Genomic DNA, 17832 nt, shown 5'->3' with positions numbered 1-17832 from the left:
GTTAAAAGTGAATATATCTGCAACCTGTTCATTTTTACAACTTGGCTTTAGGACACACTGATCACTTGCCGACGCTTGTGCTTTAATGAGGCATAGAACCTCCACTTGGCATTGTAATAGCATGTATATATAGCTACCTTTTAATGCTATATACCACTTCTACTACGGACATGTTTGCGTAGGTTTGTAGTGTACTATAAACTGACAAAGTCTATTCAAGTAATGTCTTTGAAAGCATTTGATGAGGTCAAAAGTTTGGGGCAACATATGTCAAAATATTTGTTTAGTGATATATTGGGCTAAAATATGAAGGATTGCTTATTAACTGCCAAATATAGGACTTCGTGGACCAGTGGCCCTTGAAGACACAACTCAATGACACTAATGTACTGCCATAGCCAACCATTCGGGGTAAGGATCCAGAACCGATTATATATATTCTTCTAAGGCTAAGTTCACACGGAGTATTTTGGGGGAGGAATATCTGCCTCAAAGCTCCAAACGGAATTTTGAGGCAGATATTCCTCCCCCAAAATACTCCGTGTGAATAGCAATTATCGCGCCGTTTTTCGCCCGCGGCCATTGAGCGCCGCGGGCATAAAACACGCTTTCTCCTGCCTCCCATTGAAGTCAATGGGAGGTCGGAGGCGGAAGCGCCCGAAGATAGGGCATGTCGCTTCTTTTTCCCGCGAGGCAGTTTTACTGCTCGCGGGAAAAAGACGCCGACGCCTCCCATTGAAATCAATGGGAGGCGTTCTCGGGCCGTATCTGCCGAGTTTTGCGACGCGGTTTCCGCGTCAAAAAACTCGGCAAAAGACCCCGTGTGAACATAGCCTAATACCCCCTGGAAATTGTGTTCCAGCTGCGATTTTTTTCATTCATCTATTTTCATAAGATGGGTTGACATATATAACTTATCTGTTTTCTAGACACACCTCACATATATGTCTACTGGCGTGTGGCATTACTATATTTTGTGCATACTTCCCAGTAACAAATCTATAAAAATTAACAAAGTAAAGCTTTCCGGTTTTTGGTCACCCCTGCATATCACCTGCTTAGTATGTAACTAATGATCAGAATATATGAACCATTACACACAAAGCATCGAATACTATAGTAAGCCTTTATAGTAAGAGCTGCTTTCTGTTAACTAAACCATTAGCAAGATAAGACCAAAAAATAAATCTTTGGTTACATTTTTTCCCCCTTAGAATATAAAGCAATTTGTTCAAAAATAGGTCATCTAATACTGTTATAGTAAAGAACTGATCACTAAATACTAAACTTGTAACTCGGAAGTTTTTGGACATGACTATTTAAAGTCTAAGGTAGTTTAAAATGCAGATTGTATTTATCATTTCTACACTAATAGTCACTACTACTACTTGGCAGAGCTACGCCAACAACAAAATAGTCGATTTTGTTTTCTGTTGGGAAAAAATATTTTATCCTTTAAAATATAAAGAACAATCTTTGGTATGAAACAACACAGTTTTTGAAGACTGTATTAAAGTTTACCAGTCACATAAGCAGAAAAGAGATATTAAAGGAAATTATATGTGATAAAGTAGCTTCAGTTCAATAGGAACTCAAGACATAACTAATGAATGATGTTCCTAGTGAAGTGATCAACTAAAATCTGAATATTCAGATGACAGTGACTACCCACCAAATAACTCCTACTCACAGGCAGCTGAGATTTGGGGTGCAAGTTAGGGTTTTTACCCTTTAGAGTTACGTTACCAGTGCCTGAAAATTGGCACTAATAAAACAAGGTGGTCAACAGACTGTAAAACCGTAACTAAATAGACACAAACTAAGGCCTCATGCACACGACCGTAAAAATTCCCGTTATTACGGGTCGTAATTACGACCCGTAATAACGGGCTCATAGACTTCTATTGGCCACGGGTACCTTCCCGTTTTCTTACGGGAAGGTGCCCGTGCCGTTGAAAAAGATAGAACATGTCCTATTTCAGGCCGTAATAACGGCACAGACAGTCCATAGAAGTCTATGGAGCTCCCGTAATGATGGGTGGCTACATGTGTGCACCCGTCATTACGGCAGCGTTGCTAAGCGACGTCAGTAAATAGTCACTGTCCAGGGAGCTGAAAGAGTTAACTGATCGGCAGTAACTCTTTCAGCACCCTGGACAGTGACTACCGATCAGAATAAAGAGCAACCTGTAAAAAATAAAAATAAAAGACGTTCATACTTACCGAGAACTTCCTGCTTCCTCCAGTCCGGTCTCCCGGCCGTTGCCTTGGTGACGCGTCCCTCTCGACATCCGGCCCGACGTCCTGGCCGTCCCTGGATGACGTTTCAGCCCATGTGACCGCTGCAGCCAATCACAGGTCAATCACAGGCTGCAGCGGTCACATGGACTGCCGCTTCATCCAGGGATGTCGGGCTGGATGTGAAGAGAGGGACGCGTCACCAAGGCAACGGCCGGGTAAGTATGAATTTTTTTAACTTTTATTACAGAAAGGGCTGTCCCTTCTCTCTATCCTGCACTGATAGAGAGAAGAGGCTGCCGATTAGTGCAGTGCTATTTTGCCGCCAAAAACGTGCCCGTAAATACGGGTGGAATACGGGTGACACCGGACCCATATTTACGGGCACGGGTCCGTAAATACTGGTGCAAAACGGGTCGAATACGTGTGACACCGGACCCGTATTTACGCCAGTATTTACGGGTGGGAAAAAAAACGGTCGTTTGCATGAGGCCTAACTGTGATCACCGTGTTCCCTCCATATAAGTTCTAGAGGCACAGACACAAAGCAGCGGTGCAGCGTAAGGACTCCCAGATGCCAGATTCCCGGGATCCTGTACATGTTCGTTTTGGATGGAGGAGTGGGAGATTATCTGTGGCCAATCCCAAATAAATCAGGTGTTATGTTGCTTATAGACATATAAATATTTGCTGGCTGATCCGCCCGTACCTGCAGGATCAACAACATAACTTCTATAGGGCTCAGCCTAAGCGTCTGGCCGCTGCTCATTTTCTCCTCCATGGAACTGAAACGCACCTGCACATTAATAGAGGAATTGGCCATCTAAATTGTTGGCTGAAATATCCATTAGCCTTCAAATATTGAATGTCTATGGCAGGGTTTAGGCCTCATTTCCTTCCACAGAATCTCTGCTCTTAATGCATCATAGGTGATGGGTAACCTTTCATAATATAACTAACTGAGCTACTTCATCTCCTTTCAAAATCAAATATGAGCATGATACCCTGTCACATTTGCCCCATATATTTATGGGATATATACACAAACAAAAACACTGTTCCCTGAGTCCAGGAAATGAACATTTACATCAATTTAAAAAAGAGGTAGTATAAAACAGGAATTGTAAAGGCAACAGTCAGTAATCGCAATATAGCAAGTCGTTTTCCAAAGCTCTGTTCACCGTTGGAGCAGCAATGAACAGCCTAACTGCTGGTTTTCACACCATCCACTGAATAGAAGTAAAAGGGCTATTGTGAAAACGGACCACCCTTGGTCACCCTGAGATTCAGTAGAAACACGTACTTTACATCTTTTAAATAACAAAACATAATAGTGAAAATTACATGTAGGTACAAGTCAATGTATTCTGTCATTGTGGGGATCACTGGTGAATGTCCAGTTTACCGATCCCAGCAGCAAGGTTGGCCTGTGCCATGGGGACATGGTCAGCGCTGTCCTGACATGCTTCTATAGTTGTGTTATACCAGCTGCTATCTGTCATGGTAATGGATGTAAAAAGTTGACTGCTTAGCAATATTTCCGTGTAATATGGGTAATAATGTAAGCTCCGTATAGGAGAGCATGAATAGATCACTGCCTCAATAAACATAGCATATGTAAACAGAAAGATATTTGAGGTTTTAATATTCTCCAATATATTTCTAGGATTTAAGGCATCTTGTCATTGTCCTGAGTGATGTCCTGAATTCCATGCAGTAAGGCAGTTTGATAACTGAGATACCTGAAGGCACAGTTGTTTCAAGGTAGTGGCTGTTACAATGGGAGATCTGTTCATGAGAAATTTTGATAGATTAAAAAGACTATAATATGTATATTACACACACACACACATATATATATGCGCGCGCGCGCGCGCGCGCGCGCGCGCGCGCGCGTGTGTGTGTGTGTGTGTGTGTGTGTGTGTGTGTGTGTGTGTGTGTGTGTATATGAGGTAGCCATTCATTCAATAAGGTAGAATTCGTTCGTAGCATTATACACTTGTAACATGTAAGCAGAGCTTTAGAAAACGCAGTTTATCTGTGTTGCCTTTACAACTCCTTAAGCAACACATTCATCACACATAAAAAAGCAATAATAAAAAAAACAACAACAAACAAACAAAAACAAACATTTAGGAAGTACTTTGAATGAGGGTTAAGGGGAGACAAACAAACACAAATGTAGGTAAAGCAGCAAAATGGAGTTCATAATGTGACCAGCTGAGGTAGACATAAATCAAAAAGACTGCTTGACGTCCCTATACAACAAAGATAAATGGCATAAAACCTAGAGAGTTTCGAAGCCATTCACCATCCAGCAAACCAACCTTCAATGTCAATAGATTTACTCAGCGGAACATTCTGCAGAAAAGTGATATAATTGATGGGAGAGACCAGATTTTGCAATCATTTTTTTTTTTTTGCTGTCATTGTCCTTCGAACAGGCACCTATGGCTGTAATATCTGGCTTCAGGGAATTTTGTTTTCTTGAAATGTTTAGGGAATATGGATCATCTGAGGTACAGTTGAAATGAGCTCCTCAGGAACAGACACTGGGAGGCTTTCCGTGTTTGCTTAAGACAGGGTCCTTTTCACATTCTTGAACATTGAATGAGTCGGGTGTGGGTAGTGAGGTACTGATAATAGAGCAGAGGTGAATTTCATCAGTAGACTCATGGGAATACCGCCCCGAATCACTGGTTTCGTGACTCTCCTCGCTGCCCCCAGAATGCTCTGTATCTGCTGCTATGCTATGTCGCATCTGGAAAGTGCCAGGATGACCAGGTGAAGTTGGAGACCCATCCTCTCCCCTCAGTACAGTTGTGCCAGGACGATATAAACAAGAAGACTTTACAATTCTCCCTTTGGACTGTGTGAATTAAAAGAAAAAGAAAATATTAGGGCATTATATTTAAACAAATAGGGAAATGTGTTGGCCACCTAAAACATAAATGCCTACCTGTCCCGTTCTGTCTTTAGCAGTGTCCTTGAAGAACAACCATTTTTTCTTTGTGTTTTTTTTTTCAATGGGTCCATATTCATTAATGACAAGATCTGAACCACCCTAGAATAAAAACAAGAAAAGTTATACATAATTCTCAATAGCATCTCTTTCCAGATTTGTTTCAGAAGACCGTTTTGCAGTTACAGGATGGGATGCAGATTACAGACTGTCCGAATGTATAACTTACTGATAGGCTAGCAGTGATGCCACTTGCTATGCTGCTGTACTTTGGGACTGATTTTTATCAGTCAATAACCATATATTAGGAAATTAATATGCAATTCCCTAATATTTTACTGAGTGCCTCAAAGCTTATAACCTTCGGCCATGCTAAAAATCTACTGCAGTCTTAATATTTTTCTGAAGCAAATCAGGATATAGCTCTGCAGAACATTACCTTTGTATCTAGGTAGTGATTTACTTGAACGGTAGGGATTAGGGGATCTGCATTTCCTTCCAGTTGATGCATGGTCTTCCTCTCTTGAGTCTCATGAGAAATTAAAGTAGCTGAATGAGGTATTCCATTCATTTCTTGCTGAGCAATCTTTGCAATGGATGCTTTCCTGCAGGTCATAAAGATACAATATTTGTTTACTAGGAAAAGATCAGATTTTATGTGCTGCTTAATTCACAGAATACTGCTTTATTCACCTATCATATCTATTTCACTGAGAAAGTAGAGCAGTTTCCGACAGAAACCAATCAGATTCCAGCTCTCAATCAGGCTCCTTTTCAAATGAAAGGCGTAATCTGATTGGTTGCACTCTCTTTGCAACGGTTTTGATAAATCTCCCTGATTAGGTTTAAAAATAATTCTTTTAACACTAAAAAAAATCACTAGAGATATTATTCCATATGGTTATATTGGTCTCCTAGACAGATAAGAAACAACCACTGACAGCCACCATTGCAGTGCCCATAGCGGCTGTCTCTCAGCTTTTCCTAGACCCGGAAATGGCATAGAATTCTAAATTGTTATGGAATGTAATTCTGCATTACAATGAGTAGTTCTATGCGATTATAAATTTGAGCAAAGTTGGGCCCTAGTAGGAGACCAAATTAATTTGACTAAAAGTGACTGCATAAAATAGTAACAACTTTGGGACCTATTTGTCTATTTTTTTATTTAAGAAGGAAATACATTTATATTTAGTCTATAAACTTGGACGTTAAAACGATTGCGTCCTTTTTATTCATCTCGAATTAAAATGTTCAATTTACCTTCAATTACACATGTAGGCAACAAACCAGTTATATCAACAGTACATACCCCCTTTAGAAATTACAGATATCTTGAAATACATCTAAACACCATGGGAAAATTAAAAGCCATAATCTAAAGTCTCTTTTACACAAGCCAAAGTTCAAGCAAATGAGCATTGCCCTGTGTAAACACAACTGCTTGTTCATTGGCTCATCTGCTCGTTTATGCGGCCAATAAAATCGTCACTAGTCGGCAGCAAATCTCCTGCTGTAAACAGGGAGATGTGCTGCCGACATAATGGAAATAGTAACGATTGGTTGTCCCCATACATAACTGACCATTGCTCCTTTGAAAAGAGCAAATGAGCGCCGACCAACAAACTGCCTCATCGACCGGTGCTCGTTTTCACGGCCCATACCGGGCTGTGTAAAAGAACCTTTAGAAGGTGGTCATAGAAGGCTTCAAAAGATCACCAAAGCTTCATTGGCACTTAAAGGTTTAAAAAAAACAACCTAGTTTTGACAGTTGTTTTGCTTTTCTTCATGTCATTTACATTGTACTAGCACATGTCCATAAAGAGCTAAATATATAGGCAGACAGCAGACTGTGGAGCATGAACATATGCAAAGTACTCATATATACATTTTTACAAGCCAACAGGTAATCAAGCAATCCATAAGCTTTCCATAAAAATATAGTAATTTTTAAATATTTCTCATACAAACCTGGCTTTGCTTCGGTATATCAATATAAGCCCACAAATGAGGATGCAAGTCAATGCGATGCACACTCCCACAACAATCCCCGTCATTGATTTCTGGTCCAGGTGATAAAAGTAATCTAAAAGAATTATCAAATTAAAAGTCTTAATTATCCTGATATAACGTTATGTCAGGTCCTCTACAAAAACACGGATGTGTAAATAGCTCCATTGAATTGCATGTATAAGTGTGCGGTCTGTTGATAAAACGCACAACACGCTGCCGAAAAACACACTTGTGTAAATAAGGCCTAACTGCTAGACTTCCCCACAGCTTACAGCTGATCCCTGGGGGTCCTATCAACGGGAACTTGTATGATCAGCTTAGTGTCAGGGGGCAAAGTAGGGAATATCCAAAAGCAGAGAACCCCTTTAAACCAACAACAAAACAGCCTGGTAGCCCAACATCAAGATCTACTGATCCCTATTCTGTGGTCTACTGGTAGATTGCGATCTAATGTTTGGACAAAACTGGGCAATACTGTCTAGAAATCTCTTCTGTTCCATTCAGGCAAAACCTACCACGTGACAAATAAAGCAGAGCTCAGCTGTATTTATTGTAAAACTGATTTATGAATCACGCAAAAGCCGCAGCATTATTAATGATAATGGACAACCACAATTTTATTTTGGTCCGGACTTCTGCTGAGTAAGTGGGGAGTCTAACAATACCATCAATTCTAGAAGAATACAAAGTCGCAAATTAAACATCTAAAAATGTAGAACAAAAAGGAACTAAATCTGAAAAGTGTATAAAATCAATAAAGCATGGCATAAAGCTTTCCATTCAGTATTTCTAAAGTAGAACATCTTGCTGAGACCTGCTAATTCTGTGATATATGATTTGGACTTGCACTTTCATCCACAAATAAATCACTGTCATTAATTTGTTTATTTTAAGTTTATTACAATGACAGCGTATCACCTCCATATAGTAATTCTGAGGAAGTACGGTTCTTCTCAGTCTGGGGTCATTTGTCTTTGCTGAACAGAGTACTGCTGGGCAGACACAAAGCCACAGATGGGTGTCTAAAGGAATTTATGCTTCCAAGCAAATAATGAAACGGTTTCGCTTTGTTTACTGTAAGTATTTCCAAACTGACCTTGACTGTTGGCAGAATTTAACTGCTTAGACTTCATGCTGCTGCGCACAGTCTCCTTGGGTTGAACATTTAGCTCCACTGAATTCGAGAATGGGCCATCTCCTACTTCATTGGAAGCTGAAATCTTGACCAGATAGATATTTCCAAGTAGAAGATTTTCCAGCAGAGCCATGGTTATTGCCCCTGTAAATTAGAACGCAAGATGTTTTACATAGGCAGTCATTCACAACTAAATTGAAATATGCCCAGTACCTACATAAGAAAAGTGTATTTATAGTGCTGGCACAAATGTCACAGCACAGTCTTAAAGAGGTTCTGTGATTTCGGTATATGATGATATAAATGAGAACACAATGTTATGAAGGTTTGTATATTATAGGTTTATAAGGTGTTTGTTTTTTACGTAGACACCTAATCACAATTGCAGGAAGGATCTGCATAAATAAAAGTCTATGAACATAGCTTGCCCATGGACTGACTGTATGAAGGTGTGTATGTAAACACATGGGGACTGAACAGATAAAGGGGAAATAAAATTTCATAACAGGCTTTATTTAGATGAACACAAAATGTAAAAGTACAGAATCCCTTTAAATGTTCTTAAAATAAGATGGTAAATATATAGTAACTGTGTCATTGTGGATGGATTAGAACAATATTACATTATTGAGATTTTATTTTGGAGATGGTCTGCACATAAATAAAAAACATTAAAATGAGGTGACCCCTTGACTTTGGTCAATAATTAGCTTGTTCTCGGTCCTTATATTTTTGTATTCATTAATGAATGTTTGCCTAACAATAAAGATAAAGTAGCAAACACTACGGTTGTTGTATTATTCTGTACAAACATTCTCAGGAGCTGCTGACAAAGTCCCTGCAATCCTGTAAATATTTGAAGACTATCACAGAAGCTGAATTTAACACCACTCAGGCTAAAGCTTGCCATAGACATTTGATAGCTGGTAGACAAATGTTTGCTCGGCCAACTGCTATCACCCCCAAATCCTAGCTCAGACCAAAATTTGTGTCATATATGTTAATAGAACAGGGGGAATAAGCATCTGCCAGACAAATGGGGTGCAGTTTTTATCTTAGTGTAGCTAAATGTTTGACAAACTTCTGACATGTCATAGTGACATATCAGAAGTTTGGATTGGTGGGGTCCGAGCACTGAGACCCCCACTAAATCGCTAGAACAAAGCAGCTGAAGCGCTCGTGTGAGCTCTCAGCCGCTTCGTGCCTTGTTCGGCTTTTTCCGGAAATAAATGTATCGGTGTACGGACTCAATAGAAAGTCTATGAGCCCGTACTCCGATACATCGGCTTTCCGGAAAAAGCCGAACAGACACGAAGCGGCTGAGCGCTCACACGAACATTTCAGCTGCTTCATTCTAGCAATTGGTTGGGGTCTCAGTGCTTGGACCTCCACCAATCCAAACTTCTGACATGTCACTATGACATGTCAGAAGTTTGTCAAACATTTAGCTACACTTTAAGAAAAAGAACAAAGATCAAACTGTTAACCTGTTAACCCAGAAGCATACTTCAGATTAAATTGCCAGGATCCACCTACAAAAAACAAATGTTTATGGACACCTTAACCGCGAAATCCAGCCATAAATGATCTCTTGACATGTCATAGATAGATGTCAGAAGATCATATTGGTGGAGATTGCTGTTACAGTAATCTATAGTTCTTTAATGGGACACATCCTAATGAGAGGCTGGCAGGGAATCCACTGAAAATTTGATTTCCCAGATACCCAACTGTACTACGGGAATTAACCCATTGCTAACAGTCATGAGTCCAATAATACACTATTCTAGAGAATCATTATTTATGCAATTCTTTAATACATGTATTCAATGATGCATGAAAAGACATTACAACACATTATGTGCATCATTAATAAACATTTGTGATTGCTGCTTCTAAGCATATGAATAAACACAAGTATCCACACACAGAAACACGTTATAAATCAGGGCTTGTGAGAAAATCTTAAAAATTTATAATATTTCATGTATTTTTCTGCACTCAGAAGTCAAATACAAAGTGTCTCTGTGTGCCAACCACACCAATGTATAGTGCTGAGAAAATTTGGTTGGTGACACCTGGGAAGCCTTCTCCATTTGGATACAATGACTTACTGTGGTTCAATGACATCACACAGCCTTAGAATTACTCTGTGTGTGTATATATATATACACAGTGAAGGAAATAAGTATTTGATCCCTTGCTCATTTTGTAAGTTTGCCCACTGTCAAAGGCATGAACAGTCTAGAATTTTTAGGCTAGGTTGATTTTACCAGTGAGAGATAGATTATATAAAAAAAAAAAAAGAAAATCAGTCAAAATTATATATATTTATTTGCATTGTGCACAGAGAAATAAGTATTTGATCCCTTTGACAAACAAGGCTTAATACTTGGTGGCAAAACCCTTGTTGGCAAGCACAGCAGTCAGACGTTTTTTGTAGTTGATGATGAGGTTTGCACACATGTTAGATGGAATTTTGGCCCACTCCTCTTTGCAGATCATCTGTAAATCATTAAGATTTCGAGGCTGTCGCTTGGCAACTCGGATCTTCAGCTCCCTCCATAAGTTTTCGATGGGATTAAGGTCTGGAGACTGGCTAGGCCACTCCATGACCTTAATGTGCTTCTTTTTGAGCCACTCCTTTGTTGCCTTGGCTGTATGTTTCGGGTCATTGTCGTGCTGGAAGACCCAGCCACGAGCCATTTTTAATGTCCTGGTGGAGGGAAGGAGGTTGTCACTCAGGATTTGACGGTACATGGCTCCATCCATTCTCCCATTGATGCGGTGAAGTAGTCCTGTGCCCTTAGCAGAGAAACACCCCCAAAACATAATGTTTCCACCTCCATGCTTGACAGTGGGGACGGTGTTCTTTGGGTCATAGGCAGCATTTCTCTTCCCCAAAGACGGCGAGTTGAGTTAATGCCAAAGAGCTTAATTTTTGTCTCATCTGACCACAGCACCTTCTCCCAATCACTCTCAGAATCATCCAGATGTTCATTTGCAAACTTCAGAGGGGCCTGTACATGTGCCTTCTTGAGCAGGGGGACCTTGCGGGCACTGCAGGATTTTAATCCATTACGGCGTAATGTGCTACCAATGGTTTTCTTGGGGACTGTGGTCCCAGCTGCCTTGAGATCATTAACAAGTTCCCCCGGTGTAGTTTTTGGCTGAGCTCTCACCTTCCTCAGGATCAAGGATACCCCACGAGGTGAGATTTTGCATGGAGCACCAGATCGATGTCGATTGACAGTCATTTTGTATGTCTTCCATTTTCTTACTATTGCACCAACAGTTGTCTCATTCTTACCCAGCGTCTTACTTATGGTTTTGTAGCCCATTCCAGCCTCTATGATCTTGTCCCTGACATCCTTAGAAAGCTCTTTGGTCTTGCCCATGTTGTAGAGGTTAGAGTCAGACTGATTAATTGAGTCTGTGGACAGGAGTCTTTTATACAGGTGACCATTTAAGACAGCTGTCTTTAATGCAGGCACCAAGTTGATTTGGAGCGTGTAACTGGTCTGGAGGAGGCTGAACTCTTAATGGTTGGTAGGGGATCAAATACTTATTTCTCTGTGCACAATGCAAATAAATATATATAATTTTGACAATGTGATCTTCTGTTTTTTTTTTTTTTTTATATAATCTATCTCTCACTGGTAAAATTAACCTAGCCTAAAAATTCTAGACTGTTCATGACTTTGACAGTGGGCAAACTTACAAAATCAGCAAGGGATCAAATACTTATTTCCTTCACTGTACATATATATATATATACATATATATATATGCGCCATTTTTATGCGCGTAACTAGCATAATTAGATGGTCACCTGCTGTATTTTCTGCCGTAATTGAGCCATTTTTCTGGCATATGACGACTGATGATTGACCCCTTATTTGGCTAATATAAAACATGTTTCATGAGTTTTGAAGTATAAATTCAGCCATCAAGTTTTTCCATAGCTTGCGTGCATCAAAGAAATAAGCAAGCACTTCATAGGATGGGAACTGTCCAGAGAACTCCCCGTGTTATGGGGTGTTAGCTGAGCATGGCTCTCCCTGTAGCAGCTGTGTCTTGTCCTTTGTGACATAACCTTTGCTATAGTGTTATAAAGCTGTCAGGGTTCTGGATACTTCACAGACTTTCACACTATAAAACACTGATCAAATACCAGTAGAGAGACTGCAAGTCTAATAGACCATCAGTGAAGTCAGATTTAAGACTACCCGTGCAGAACTTTAAATCAGACACGTGTGCGAACCTCCAGAGGGTTTCAATCAACAGGAGTCCATTAATTCATTAATGATTTCCCCGCTTCAGCATTAATGGCTCCTAATAACCTCACATCCTAATGATTTCTAGCGAGGTGGTGGAGACCAAAGCCAAGAAAAGTAGCAAAGTAATAAATATTTAATAATTGGCATAAAAAAACACTTACTAATGAGGTGTATATAGGTTTCTATTCACGGTGTATAAAAAGTCACTATAAAACACTAAATCTAGATCATGCCTGTCCTTTTTCTCTTGATGCCTCTACTTACTATACATGGACATATTGCTGTATATGCTGGCCTCAGCAAAAGGAATCAGATTCAAACCAGTACACAAAATATCATTGACACATAAACATAAAGAAAGTAAATTACCATCTCTGTGCATAACCTGCCAATGGCCGGCAGCCCAGTCTTTTCTACATGCGTATAATATTGTGTAACGAGTGACAGCTAACTCCAAGCCGTCAGGGGGCTTCCAGGAGACCAAAGCGGTGTTTTCTTCAATCAGGGTCACCTTGACACCTACAGGCGGACTGCTTGGAGCTGCATGAAGATAACAATAGAAAGCACAACATAGGTATGTCACACTGAAAAATAGGTGGATCTAGCATTATTAAGTGACAGCTCAGTCTTGTACCAAGATGTGTTTGTTACAGACAATTTGGCCCATATCTGTGGCCCTCTTTCTACTACTATACAGATGTAGACAATGTTCGAGAGTAATTGTAGGAAATAACAGTGCGTGGTCACATAAAAGAAAGACAAGTGCTAGTGGCAAAAACCTTTCAAATGTAGGTTCACATAGGTTGACCTTTTTTCTTCTTTTTTTTTTTATCAAGGAATTACAAATATAGTAATTCGCTAGGACACAGTATAAAACTGAATTGAAATCACTAGGGAAACCAAGGAAAATTAAAATTCCATGTGGCTTCCCTGACAGGCCATTAGCAGACACGCGCTGTGAATGCCGCCCTATAGTCTGTCTGTGGTCTGTTGATGGATTCACATAGCAACAGTCTATTATCATTATTGAGCCTATTATCATTAACGAATGGCAACATCTCCTATTCTGTGCAATTCCAATGAGAGAGTCTCATACCCCAACACATGTACACCTTCTGATCTACACATCACACAATAGTGTTCAGCACTGATACTTAAAATAACTGCTCTTTGTCCATATAGCCAGCAGCCAATGCAGTCACTGTTTTACAAGGCCTGTGGGACTATTCAATACGTTCTAAAAGTAAATGGCTTTCATAATTCATACCTTCTGGAAGTGTGGAATGGTAAACCACGGGGCTCCAGGGACTTGACAACTGGTCCACATGTAGCCTCACAGCAAACTCATACTTTGTATTCGCTTCAAGATCTTGAACTAAAATATGAGGCTCAGACCTGTGAATACAAAGAACAGAATATATATTGTTATAACTTGAGATGATGTGGAAATGACATTACCAGCCCGCATCTACAATGTATGTTTGGATCACTTCGTCATAAGCTGTCATATTGGTGCTGGAGTTTTTAGCAGACACCATCAGGCAAATGTCATATCACAAATCTAAGATACAGAATGCAGTACTATTCCTAATAAAGATTGACCTCTATGTAGTTATAGAGATAATAGAAAACAATGCATAATGAGTCTGGTGGAAGCAGGTGACACAGAAAGTCAGTAGTGTTACACTTTACTTACGTTTGGAGGTAGAGAACTAAAGAAGCATTCTGCAGTCCCACGGGATTGCAGCGCACAGTATAGTTAACAGCTTCTCCAGAGGAAAATGCTGGTCGTCCCCAGTATAGGTAGATGGAAGAAGAGCTGTTTGCTTTGGCATAGAGATGATGAGGGGGAGGAGGGGGAGGAACCATGCGATCGGGGACAGCTGTTTGTAAACAAAAAATTAGTGTTAGATCTAGAAAACTTTGGAGATTCTGAAAGTTTCCACCTCAAAAAGTCTTATTTGCCAATGTGGAATTTACAATCTTATTTCTTCTCACTCCCAAATTCAGTTATGCCTGTTGACTGCTTGTGAATCCACATGTCAATCAGGAGTGGATTTTCCATTTCTAGCACTTTAGCTTCTTTCTAGCTGCAACAATGTTAGCAGACTAATGAACTAGTAATAAATATACAAAAAACTAACAATGTGACAGATGTCACAATATTTTAGAAATGATTAGAACCTTCATTGTGGCAAACATACAGGCTCAAGCAATACATCATTTGTGTTACATGGGAATTCAATGTTTTGAGTGTAGGTTTTGAGCACATCTAACAAGTTTGCCACCAGTGTAAGATTTCCATCAATTAGAAGCAGTTGCTTTTCGACCATAGATGAACCAGTTATTGAGATAAACCCCTTTTTACCAGTTATATCAGCATAACGGATGGACTTCTGGTTTAAATCATACCAGTGCATCTATTTGTGTCCCTGACAGTGTATTGCATGCCTTTCCTTTGGTGCATCACAGGGGCGGACATACCGCATGTGCAGCCGGTGCAGCTGCACAAGGGCCCCGCGTGGGAAGGGGGCCCGTTCCTCTGCTGGCCGACTCAGTTCTCAGCTGCGCGATGCTGAGGACTGAGACAGAGGCCCGTGGACCACTGGCGTAGCTATAGGGGTCGCAGCGGTCGCAATTGCGACCGGGCCCCGAAGCCAGGGGGGCCCACGGCCCCCCGCACCACATCAATAAAAAGTTACTATAGTAACTCGGGCCGCGGGCCCCTGTTACTATAGTAACATACTTTACTTACCTTCCTGGTTCCGGATCGCAGCGGAGGTCCTGACGTCACAGCGCTATGCCGCCGCGCACAGCATCGAGACTACAGAACTCCCGCCGCGGCCGAAGAGGAAGGTAAGATAGCCCTGACTGGCGGGGTCCGACTCCTGGGACCCGCCAATCAGCTGTTTTGAAGGGGCCGCAGCACTCGTACGAGAGCTGCTCCCCTTCATTCCTGTCACTTCATTCCGGTCACACTGTGAATCGGTTTCGGCGATTCACAGTGTGGGCGAGTAGTGAAATGAAGGGGAAGCAGCTCTCGTACGAGTGCTGCGGCCCCTTCAAAACAGCTGATTTGCGGGTCCCGGGCGACACATCAGCTATTGATGGCCTATCCTGAGGATAGGCCATCAATGTTTAGGGACTGCACAACCCCTAAGCCTACGATGTAGCAGGCTTAGGGGGCCCATGAGACAGGATCACAGATTGTGTGATGCTGTCTGCTGGGCCCTGTATCTAAGCCAATCACATGGTAGGCTTAGATACATGGCCCATGCGTGATCCTGTCTGCTGGGCCCTGTATCTAAGCCTACCACACTGTAGGTTTAGATACAGGGCCCCAGCACACAGTAATCTTATACTGTATAAGATTACTGTCTGCTGGACCCTGTATCTAAGCCTACCTTGTGGTAGGCTTAGATACAGGGTCCCACAGACAGTATCACACATGGGCCCTGTATCTAAGCCTTAGGGTATGTGCACAGACACTAATTACGTCCGTAAGTGACGGATGTATTTCGGCCGCAAGTACCGGACCGAACACACTGCAGGGAGCCGGGCTCCTAGCATCATACTTATGTACGACGCTAGGAGTCCCTGCCTCGCTGTGGGACAACTGTCCTGTACTGTAATCATGTTTTCAGTACCGGACAGTTGTCCGGCAGCGAGGCAGGGACTCCTAGCGTCGTACATAACTATGATGCTAGGAGCCCGGCTCCCTGCAGTGTGTTCGGTCCGGTACTTGCGGCCGAAATACGTCCGTCAATTCCGGACGTAATTAGTGTGTGTGCACATACCCTAACACATGTGTTACTAATCATTTTTTGTGTGTTTTCTTACAGGTTCGGTCGTTGGACTACGGCGGATTCCAGGACTACTTCGATGACAGCTTTTTTTTTTATTAATAAAATGGTTAATGAGGGTTGTGTTTTTTTTTTTTATTTCAATAAAATATTTTTTCTATGTCTTTGTGGTTTTTTTTAAACTATATTACTACCGCCTTAGTAATGGCCGCCGGCTGATTGACAGCATCCATTGCTAAGGCAGGGCTTAGTGTTAGCCGGTGCAGAGGCTAACACTAACCCCCTTTATTACCCCGGTACCCACCGCCACCAGGGGTGCTGGGAAGAGCCGGGTACGATCCAGTACCTGACCATCTGTAGTGATGGTCGGCCACTGGGGTGGCCGCAGGCTGGTATTATCAGGAGGGGAAAGGCCAGATACAGTGGCCCTTCCTACCCTGGTGATGCTAGGCTGCTGCTGCTTTATTGTATCTGGCTGGTTATGAAAATGGGGGGGACGCCACGTCATTTAAAAAATAATTGGAAAGAACGATGTCGGGTCCCCCCCAATTTTCATAACCAGCCAGATACAACACAGCAGCAGCAGGCAGCATTACAAGGGTGGGAAGGGCCACTGTTTTTGGCCTTCCCCAGCCTAATACTACCAGCCTGCGGCCACCCCGGTGCCTGCCCGTCACTACAGCTGGTCGGGTACTGGTTTGTACCCGGCTCTTCCCAGTACCCCTGGTGGCGGTGGGTACCGGGGTAATAATGGGGGTTAGTGTAGACTCTGCACCGGCTAACATTAAGCCTCGCCTTAGTAATGGAGGTTGTCAATCAGCCAGCGGCCATTACTAAGGCGGTGATAATAAAGTTTAAAAAGATACAAGCACATAGAAATTTTTTTTATTGAAATAAAAACACAACCCTCATTAACCATTTTATTGAGAATAAAAAAAACGCCGTCATTGAAGTCCTCGTATCCGAAGTCCAACAACCGAACCTGTAAAAAAAACACAAACACACAAAAATAATCAGTAACACATAAAGAAGCAAAATTATTATTCTTACCTTTCCTGGGTCCAGCGCTGGAGCCGCAATGTCAGCGAGCTGGGCCCTGTATCTAATCCTATCATGTGTGATACAGTCTGCTGAGCTGTGTATCTAATCCAATCATGTATGATACTGTGCTGGGCCCTATATCTAATCCGATCATGTGTGATACTGTCTGCTGAGCCACTGTATCTAATCCTATCATGTGTGATACTGTCTGCTGAGCCACTGTATCTAATCCTATAATGTGTGGTACTGTCTGCTGAGCCACTGTATCTAATCCTATCATGTGTGATACTGTCTGCTGAGCCACTGTATCTAATCCTATCATGTGTGGTACTGTCTGCTGAGCCACTGTATCTAATCCTA

The 17832-nt window shown here is 41.6% G+C and overlaps 1 protein-coding gene across 1 annotated transcript in view; it reads right to left on the bottom strand.

The window, feature by feature from the left end:
- Positions 1 to 4403: 4403 nt before the first annotated feature.
- The window catches only part of PRTG (protogenin), a 109897-nt gene continuing 96468 nt past the window's right edge, over positions 4404 to 17832 (bottom strand). The window contains exons 13-20 of the mRNA XM_075855211.1: positions 14325 to 14511; positions 13896 to 14023; positions 12998 to 13168; positions 8310 to 8492; positions 7172 to 7286; positions 5640 to 5805; positions 5198 to 5302; positions 4404 to 5107 (exon numbers count right to left, since the gene is read on the bottom strand). Coding sequence (XP_075711326.1) covers positions 4778 to 5107; positions 5198 to 5302; positions 5640 to 5805; positions 7172 to 7286; positions 8310 to 8492; positions 12998 to 13168; positions 13896 to 14023; positions 14325 to 14511 — 1385 coding nt within the window. The 3' untranslated portion in view covers positions 4404 to 4777. The remainder of the gene's footprint in view (positions 5108 to 5197; positions 5303 to 5639; positions 5806 to 7171; positions 7287 to 8309; positions 8493 to 12997; positions 13169 to 13895; positions 14024 to 14324; positions 14512 to 17832) is intronic.

The sequence above is a fragment of the Rhinoderma darwinii genome, chromosome 3 (assembly GCF_050947455.1).
Source record: "Rhinoderma darwinii isolate aRhiDar2 chromosome 3, aRhiDar2.hap1, whole genome shotgun sequence".
Classification (NCBI taxonomy): Eukaryota; Metazoa; Chordata; class Amphibia; order Anura; family Rhinodermatidae; genus Rhinoderma; species Rhinoderma darwinii.
The sequence above is the reverse complement of the archived record's forward strand: the minus strand, read 5'-3'. Positions and strand labels throughout refer to the sequence as shown.